At 39.9% G+C, this 10,000-nt stretch overlaps 1 protein-coding gene across 2 annotated transcripts in view; it reads left to right on the top strand.

Moving 5' to 3' along the window:
- LOC106874893 (ubiquitin carboxyl-terminal hydrolase 48) overlaps positions 1-10,000 on the top strand; it is a 34,105-nt gene that overhangs the window by 16,503 nt on the left and 7,602 nt on the right. For both annotated transcript variants that reach the window (XM_089341486.1, XM_089341485.1), the window contains exons 14-24: positions 824-942; positions 1,455-1,530; positions 2,177-2,288; positions 4,100-4,148; positions 4,723-4,769; positions 6,041-6,157; positions 6,851-7,047; positions 8,439-8,519; positions 8,736-8,860; positions 9,399-9,574; position 10,000. The exon at position 10,000 is cut by the window's right edge and continues 113 nt beyond it. In XM_089341486.1, coding sequence (XP_089197612.1) covers positions 824-942; positions 1,455-1,530; positions 2,177-2,288; positions 4,100-4,148; positions 4,723-4,769; positions 6,041-6,157; positions 6,851-7,047; positions 8,439-8,519; positions 8,736-8,860; positions 9,399-9,574; position 10,000 — 1,100 coding nt within the window. The remainder of the gene's footprint in view (positions 1-823; positions 943-1,454; positions 1,531-2,176; positions 2,289-4,099; positions 4,149-4,722; positions 4,770-6,040; positions 6,158-6,850; positions 7,048-8,438; positions 8,520-8,735; positions 8,861-9,398; positions 9,575-9,999) is intronic.

Below are 10,000 nucleotides of genomic sequence, written 5' to 3'. Positions count from 1 at the left end.
CAAAACAGATTATGGAACCTGGTGTGTCCCCTGGTCTTGCCAGTTCCTGTCAAACCATCCTATTCATAGCTGCATGGAGTATGGATGTTAAATGTTGATGATGAAGTGACTGTTTATTTTCAGAATGACATTGTGGGGTAGGTGTGAAAAGCCAGCTCTGTCTCATTTGAATATAAAACAGCATCCCACTATTCTCATTTTTCAGTCATTTTAAGACTATTTTAACAGCAGCACTCAGCTGTGTTAAATATGGTTTTACATGAATGTATTTTAATCAACACTGCTTCATGCAACATCATCATCATTTAATGTCCACTTTCCATGCTAGCATGGGTTGGACGATTTGACTGAGGACTGGCAAACCGGATGGCTACACCAGACTCTAATCTGATCTGGTAGAGTTTCTACAGCTGGATGCCCTTCCTAATGCCAACCACTCCGAGAGTGTAGTAGGTGCTTTTTACAAGCCACCGGCACAGGTGCCAGTCCGGCAGTACTGGCAACAACCACGCTCAAATGGTGTTTTTTATGTGCCACCTGCACAGGAGTCAGTCCAATGTTTTGTTCACATGCCACCGGCACAAGTGCCAGTAAGGCGAAGCTGGAAACGATCGCGCTCAAATGGTGCTTTTTACGTGCCACCGGCACAGGAGCGAGACCACTGCTGTGGCAGCGATCCCACTCGGATGGTGCTGTTAGCGCTCCACTGGCACGGGTGCCAATCATCAAATTTGGTTCAGTTTCGATCTCGCTTATTATTTCCTTTCAAAATATCTCCACCCTAGGCACTCTCTCTTTTGTCTTCTGTGTCTTCCTCCATCAGCCAATAGCTCAGAGTCTGAGAAAGTCAGTGAAGAATTACTGCCCAAACATGTACGAGACTATGTTTTGATGGACAACAAACGGTTCGAGAATTGGATCCAGGAATTACTAAATATGAGGGTGAGAGATTATTATTCTAATGTCTGTTATAAGTCAACTGCCCACATTTATGCATTCACACCCTCACACATATACACACTTGCACACATCCATAACTTTCATACACACAATTACACATTCTCTATCTCTCTCTCTCTCTCTCTCTCACTCACTCACACACTTTCTCTTACACGCGCACACACACACACACACATACACATTCTCTCTCACAGACACATACATACACACACTCTCTCACAGACACACACACTCACTGTCAAACACACATTCTCTTGTCTCTCTCTCTCTCTCTCTCCTGCTCATTCTCTCTTTCTCACACACACACACACACACATTCTCTCTCTTTCACCTACTCCTGAAAACACATTCTCTCTTCTCTTTATATCTCTCTCTCACACACACACACACACACACACACACACACACACATGCATTTACATAACCATTATAAATGTGTGTATCTGTTATAATTATGTCACTAATTCTTTAACCATATATTCTCTGTTTTTAAGGACCAAAGTGTTGAGATTGGACGAGAGAGACAAGAGGAAATTAAATATGTATATTATTCACTAGTGCCTAAAGGGAGTAAGTATTAAGTGTGTTTATATATAACGGTTTGATGAGATACCTATCATTCACTTGGGTGGGGCCCTTCATTTCAATCCTTTGATCATTTAGGTCCTTTAGTTCTTTGGGCCTTTCAATTGTGACCTCCTTTATGACGGGGGGGGGGGGTCTTCTTTTAGGGTTTTGTGATTGGAGCATTTGTTTGGGTTTTTCTGTTTCAGTCTGTTTTAGCCCTTTGTTTTGGGGAGGCCTTTTAACTCCTATCAACCATCCTGCATCACATGAACCCACTTAACAATGCAAGTAACTCCCAGTCCTGTGAAGCCATCTAAAACCAACTGGATCAAATCACTCCTGTGCCTTCATTGTCGTCTTTATCAATCATTATTCAACATCCAGTTTTTATATGCCTACATGGGTCTGATGGAATTCATTGGAGCAGATTTTTCTTCAACTGGGATACTCTTCCTGTTGCCAACCCTCACCTGTTCCTAAGCACAGTAAGATTTTTTCGTAAGACAAAGATCCTTTGAGAGGGGAGGGAGCAATGGCAGAGATGATCTATTCTATAAAATATTTGACCCTACACTTGCCATGTCAGCCCCCCCCCACACACACACACAGCCTTTACCTCATTATAATTCTTCTCTGTTTTATATTCCAGATGTTCTAAATATGTTTGAATGGCTCAGCTTAGATTGGTTGTCTCGTTGGTTAACTGACCCTATCAAAGCACCGTCCATTAATAACCAGAGTTTTCTCTGTTGTCACAGCAGGTATTCTTTACTTGGCACCTTTTTCTCCTTGTCTGTCTCTCTCTCTCTCTCTCTCTATATATATATATATATATATATATATATATATATATATATATATATATATATATATATATATATTAGAAAAAATAATAAGGTTCTCAGATATCTGGATGGTTGTACATTTACACATTTTTATTGATATGTGTATTTTATTAATATTTCCAGGGTGAAAAACTAGAGGTATTCGATAGCTTCCGCTATCTGGGCGACCGAGTTAGTAGTGGGGGTGGGTGCGCTGAAAGTGTAGCTGCTAGAATAAGAATAGCCTGGGCAAAGTTTAGAGAGCTCTTACCCCTGCTGGCGACAAAGGGACTCTCACTCAGAGTAAAAGGCAGACTGTATGACGCATGCGTACAAACAGCCATGCTACATGGCAGTGAAACATGGGCTCTAACTGCTGAGGACATACGTAAGCTCGCAAGGAATGAAGCCAGTATGCTCCGTTGGATGTGTAATGTCAATGTGAATACCCGTCAGAGTGTAAGTATCTTGAGAGAAAAGCTGAACATTAGAAGCATCAGTTGTGGTGTGCAAGAGAGACGATTGCGCTGGTATGGACATGTGGTGAGAATGGATGAGGATAGCTGCGTGAAAAAGTGCCACACCCTAACAGTTGAGGGAACCCGTGGAAGAGGTAGGCCCAGGAAGACCTGGGCTGAGGTGGTGAGGCAAGACCTTCGTACATTGGGCCTCACCGAGGCGATGACTACTGACCGAGACCTTTGGAAATGTGCTGTGTGTGAGAAGACCCGGCAAGCCAAGTAAGATCGTTGCCAGTGCCCCTGGAGTGGTTCTTGTGCGGGTGGCACATGAGATGCACCATTTTGAGCGTGGCCGTTGCCAGTACCGCATGACTGGCTCCCGTAGGATTTTCGAGCGAGATCGTTGCCAGTGCCCCTGGACTGGCTTGTGCGGGTGGCACATAAAAGACACCATTTCGAGCGTGGCCGTTTTCGTGCGGGTGACACGTAAAAGCACCCACTACACTCTCCGAGTGGTTGGCGTTAGGAAGGGCATCCAGCTGTAGAAACTCTGCCAAATCAGACTGGAGCCTGATGTTGCCATCCGGTTTCACCAGTCCTCAGTCAAATCGTCCAACCCATGCTAGCATGGAAAGCAGACGTTAAACGATGATGATGATGATGATGATGATATATATAGTTTTAGGGAAGATAATCTTTTTATTATATTTATCTTATGATATTTACTTTACTTTATATTATACTCATTTATTGTGCTTTTAATTATTAATTTTTCTATATGTGATAGTGGATTTTCATCGATGAGTTCTTGAAACTTGGTTATTTTCCCTAAAACTATATATTTTATATATATTTTATCTATAAAGCTCAATTTAATTTTAATTTTTTATAAATTGATTTTAATTAAGTTTTTACCTGTAATTTTGGATTTTGTCCCTAATATTATTATATATATATATATATATATATATATATATATATATATTAGAAAAAATAATAAGGTTCTCAGATATCTGGATGGTTGTACATTTACAGATTTTTATTAATATGTCACATGTTTTTATAAATTAGAACTTGCATCTATTCTTGTAGATTCTCCAGAATCTGTTTTAAATTTACAGTACCTTAACACCATTTATGATATCCAAAAATTGAAAGACAATGTATATTGACAGAAATATGGTAATGAGAGGGTTAATCCACTCATCCTTTGTCTTGCATACTCTATGTGTATTTCGGTTATTTTGTTCACCCTTCTTAATCCTTTCTCTGTTGTCTTTCCTGCAGGGTAAACCCTAACAAGGTCTCCAAGTTAAAATTCGTCAATAGTGAAGGTGTAAGTAAAACTCATTTTATATATATATATATATATATATATATTTTTTTTTTTTTTTTGATAATTGCTTTACCCGAGTTCAAATCCTACCCGAGTCGACTTTGCGGAATCTCAGGGTTAGTCGCCCGCACTCTTAACCTCAAGATTCTGAGTTCGATTCCAAGCAGTGACCTGAATAATAATAATAATAATAATAATAATAATAATAATAATAATAATAACATCAAAAAATACCTTAGGAATGAAAACCCAGGTTCGAAATTTCCCCAAGACACCTGATGAAGGCTGGAGGGTATATCAGCCGAAACGTGTTAACAAGAAACAAGATGAGGACAAATATCCGTCAAATGTAAATAATGTAAATACCCATGTACTTGTACATGACAAACAAAATAAATAATAATAATAATCATAATGTAATAAATAAATGTCAAATGTTTTGGTGAGTGATTTTTGGTCCACCCTGTCTTCTGTAGTTAAGGTGATGGATTGTTGTTGCTCTGGTGGTGGCAGCAGTGGTGGCTGATAATGGTCATTCGTCAGTAAATTACAATGATTTTATCTCTCCATGCAGGCTGCTGCTTTGTTTGCTAAATTCATGGGTGGCCCCCGGTTACTAGGGTAAGTGAAACTTTCTATTTCTTATCCTCTATAACAGAGGACCCTAACCTTTTTTTTTTTTGGAATCACAAATCAATTTCATGCAAGACAATTTTCCCACAGACCAAGGAACCGTACACATAACAAAATACAAAAACATGCATATTTTAATTGCTGGAAAAGGCAACAGTATTCTATTTTGTAACCATAGTATGCAGCTACTGCGAAGGCACATAGCTCAGTGGTTAGAGCATTGGGCTCACAATTATGAGGTAATGAGTTCAATTCCCGGACCAGGTTGTGTGTTATGTTCTTGAGCAAAACACTTTATTTCATGTTCCTCCAATTCATTCAGCTGTAGAACTGAGTTCCGACATCAGAGGTGCCAAGCTGTACCGACCTTTGCCTTTGCCTTGAATAACATTGATGGAATGGAGAAGGGAGGCTGGTATTCATGGGCAACTGTTGGTCTTTTATAAACAACTTTGCCTCAGAGGAGAACTTCCTGGATGCAGTTCCATGGTCATTCATGACCGAAGGGGCTCTTTATCCTTTTGATATGCCACTAACAATATCGGTTTATTAAGTCATTACTGAGTTGTACTGTATGTTAGGATTTGCTATAAAGATGACCTTAAGAATGAATAAAGTGCATAATATATAACGTTGCAATTCTTTCCTGCAACATTCCAATCACATGTCCATAGTACCAGAGTTGTGACCTCTGAACATAGACAAGTAGTGATTTGACCTGGTGACACTCCCGAGATATACAAAAAGATACAAAAAGACCAAATAATCAAGGTTGATCTTGAGACCCTCGACAACAACAACAGCAACGATTATAACGTAGATAATATCTGGTATCTTAACACAATAATGTGTTTATTTTTACCTTGCACATGTAAGCGAAAGCAGGGTATTGTAATCACTTGTCTTTGTCTGTGTGTTTGCAAAATTACTGGAAAACAGCTGAACAGATTTTCACCAAATTTAGCAGAAATACTCATTGGGTGAGTGGGTCAGAATGATGAAAATTTGGTTTGATTATTTTCAAACATTCATAAATACACACGTAGATATGTGACTCCGCGTGTGTACAGTGATGGATTTGAGGGTTTTGTTTATTTACGAGTTAATTTCTTAATTTCACCGGAGTATAAATACCTTTAATAATGATACTTAAAGGGAAAAAAATTATCTGCACCCAGGGTATACATCACACCCCTCTGATGTCTATTTTTTTTTTTTCTGATTCATTATGTTCTGGCTAATTAACTTTGCTACTGCAGGGAGGAGAGTCTGTGTATGGTATGTGTACAGAAACAGTGTCATGTGATGAGGATGAAACAGAAGATGGAGAAAGACATGAAATATATCACCAACATTATGAAATATAATCACGACTCGTAAGTAATGCATGACTATATGTGCATGCATGCATGCATGTGTGTGTGTATAAGTGTCTGTACGTGTGCCTCTGTTTGTGTCTGTAGTTGTCTCCATGTATGCGTGTGTGTGTGTGTGCATCCCTGCCTGTCTGTAGTTGTTTCCATGTATGTGTACTTGTGTTTGTGTGTGTCTGTGTATATGTGTGCCTGAGTCTCTGTGTTTGTGCATATATGTGCTTGTATGAGTATATATATCACTGTGTGTGTGTTCGTGTACGCATTGCCATGTGTTTATGTATGTGTACTTGTATGTCTCTGTGTGTTTGTGAGTGTGTGTGTATATCTACTAATACACCTACTTATTGTTCCTTTACCTCTCTTTGTTTTTTGTTTACTGTAAATTTGAAATATACACACACACACATACACATTTATATACACACACACTTCCTATATTCTCACTATCTTCCCGGTTTCACTATACACTCCCCCCACCAACCCATTCTCATTCTCCACTCTGCATAAATTCCTCCTCCACACTCTCTCTCTCTCTCTCTTTCTCACTCTCTCGTCCTCTCTCTCTCTCTCTCTCTCTCTCACTCTCTCGTCCTCTCTCTCTCTCTCTCACTCTCTCGTCCTCTCTCTCTCTCTCTCTCTCTCTCTCTCTCTCTCTCTCTCTCTCACTCTCTCGTCCTCTCTCTCTCCTTTCAGTGCCGAATGTTACTGGGTCGGTAAGTCCTCATTCCGAAGATGGAGAAAGCTGATGGCAGAGAAACTGGAAGAGGTCAAAAGATACAACACAGCCGCTACTGCTGCTACTGAGAACAATGATGGTGGAGGCGGCGGTGGCGGGGACGAAGATGATGACAATGACGATGACGACGAAGACGATAACAGCTCAAAAGGAGGTATCTTGTCATATCAACTTTTATTGTAACCGTTTGCTCTCACTATATACATTTGCTTTGTTCTTCTTTTCCAACTCTTGAGGCCAACCTTCTGGGGCTGATACACACTTCCTGTTTTAACCCCCATTACCATTCATCATCATCATCATCATTTAATGTCTGTTTGCCATGCTGGCATGGATTGGATGGGTTGACCAGAGCTGGCAAGCTTGAGAGCTGCACCAGGCTCCAATCTGATTTGGCATGGTTTCTACAATTGGGTGCCCTTCCTTAATGCAAACCACTTCACAGAGTGTGCTGTGTGCTTTTAACATAGCACTGCACGGGTGCTCTTACATGGCACCAGCACAGAACTCTTGCAGGCCAATCCTCCCCACACAGTCACTCCTGCACCTATAATAATAATAATAATCAAAATAATGGTTTCAAATTTTGATTCAAGGCTAGCAAGTTCGTGGGGGGGGGGGGGTAAGTCAATTACATCGACCCCCAGTACTTAACTGGTACTTATTCTATCAACCTAGAAATGATGTGAAAAGCAAACTCATCCTCAGCGGAATTTGAACTGAGAACGTAAAAACTAAGCATTTTGCCTGGCATGCTAACGATTCTGCCAGCTCGCTGCCTTTAAACACCATCTTAACGACGACACTTATTTTACTAAATTTTTCATTATTTTAACTGAAGCAAAAGACAGTTTTTGACCAGAAATATGGTAACAGAGTGGTTAATCATATCAGAGCCAGATTGGATTACGGCATCTCTGTCTGTCTGTTTCTCTCTCTCTCTCTCTCTCTCTCCCTCCCTCCAATTGTCCTTTACTGTCTCTATCGTCCTCAGTGTCTTACATTATTTCATTATATTGGCTATGAAAGCCGTACACAGATTGCGTAGTTGCTGGCTGGACAAAGACATTAAATGAGATGAGATGAATGAGGAACATGATGATATTAATGGGAGAAGGCAGGAGACGCTTGCCAATCTCTGCTTCTCTAATACATTGTTCTTTCATAAATTTACATATTTGAGGCAATAAACCTCTTACCACAATTTCTTATTGGACTCAAAGTCCTTACAACGAGGCACTAAGCCTCTTATAACAAATGACACCATGTCCTTGAAATGAGGCCCTTTCCTCTTACAATTTTTCTCATGGGTCACACACCCTTTCAATATGAGGCACAGTGTCTTACATGATTATATATTATCCCTCTCCTCTCTCTTTCTCTCCCTTTTCTGTTCTCTCCCTCTATTCTCTGTCTCTCTTCTCTCTCTCTCGCCTCACTCTCTCTCTCTCTCTCTCTCTCTCCCCAATTGTCCTATGCTATCTTTATCTTCCTCACTGCCTTACATTGTCACTTTTTCTCTATCTCTCTCTTTTTCTCTTTTAGGTGGTGACTGTCCGTCTGACAATTCAAATAAATGGTCCGAAGAAACAGGTTTCAACAATGACCTTCTCTGTACCCCACACAGTAAGTAACCATAATTGTTGTTGTTAATGCTATTCTAAATTGTCAAAATCCTGTGTCTTTTATTTTTTTTTGTAACCTTTGTATGTACTTTGCTCAACCAACCTCTAAATAAAAAAATAAAAAATATATATATATATATATATATATATATATATATATATATATATATATATATATACAATGTGTGTCTGTATTATCTTATTAACTGAATTCCAGGAGCTCTTAATCCCGAAGTTAACTGTCGCCGTCTGGTTCCACGAGATGTCTGGGAAATTCTCCGTTCCTATTTTCCAAAGTGTCCTGAATTCCAGCGAGATGTTGCTGTATGTGCCAAATGTGTGGTAAGAGCTTAAGTTTGCATTTTCTTCAAGGAGCAGTTAACATAGCATCTATGTCTTGTAGTTAGGATTCCTGACTGGCTATCACACTCATAGCCCATGTTTTAATTCTTGGGATTTTGGGGTTTTTCTTTTTACTGCTTAGTTAGGAAGCAAAAGCTGTGCCCATCACTCTTTAATTTTTCAAGGTCTCCAAGATTGGTATGAGGAAAGGAGGAAGTTATCCTCAAACCAGAAACTTAGCCTGGTTACTTTAACAATACAGATTCTGCTAAAAAAAGATCTCCATGACTAGGTGGAGGTGGTGGTGTTAAACCTAAACCTAAACCTAAACCTAATCCTGTCCTGAGCACATACGCCATAGAAACCGGGAAACCGGGCTCATGAGCCTGGCTAGGCTTTGAAACGGCGAAGTTTATGGTTTTTTTTTTTTAAGATATGCTTTAAGGGAAATTTTATTATTTCTTGTAATGATAATCATGATATTGTCATTATAGTTGATGATGTTGATATTATAGTTGATGATGATGATGTATTTCAGCTCCAAAGTCAAGTGGAACAACAGAATATAGACCAAAAGAAAGAATGGGCTCTGCAACAGAAGGCCGCCCTTCCTGATCTTTACCATGACCGAAACCGACCGAATGTGCGAAACATTAAAAGCCACGTCCATGTAGTTGGTGTAAACTTTGTCGAGGAATGGCGCCGGGCTGTGAAGTAAGTACTGTTACTATTAGGGTGGTGGTGAAGGCGGCGAGCTGGCAGAAACGTTAGCACACCGGATGAAATGCTTAGCGGTATTTCATCTGCCGTTATGTTCTGAGTTCAAATTTCACCGAAGTCAACTTTACCTTTCGTCCTTTCAGGGTCGATAAATTAAGTACCAGTTATGCACTGGGGGTATTCAACTGGTACTCATTTTATCGATCCTGAAAGGATGACAGGCAAAGTCGACCTCAGCAGAATTTGAACTCCGTACGTGAAGACAGACGAAATACTGCTCTGCATTTTGCCCAGCGTGCTAACGTTTCTGCCAGCTCACCACCTTCCTTCAAATCTATATTAACTGCAAGTTTGTTTGAGTTGTGTTAGATTACTTTGTCTCCAGTAATTTCTTCATCCCTGTCTCTCTTCCATTTCAGA

This window comes from Octopus bimaculoides, chromosome 24 (assembly GCF_046866305.1).
Source record: "Octopus bimaculoides isolate indiv1 chromosome 24, ASM4686630v1, whole genome shotgun sequence".
Taxonomy (NCBI): domain Eukaryota; kingdom Metazoa; phylum Mollusca; class Cephalopoda; order Octopoda; family Octopodidae; genus Octopus; species Octopus bimaculoides.
The sequence above is the reverse complement of the archived record's forward strand: the minus strand, read 5'-3'. Positions and strand labels throughout refer to the sequence as shown.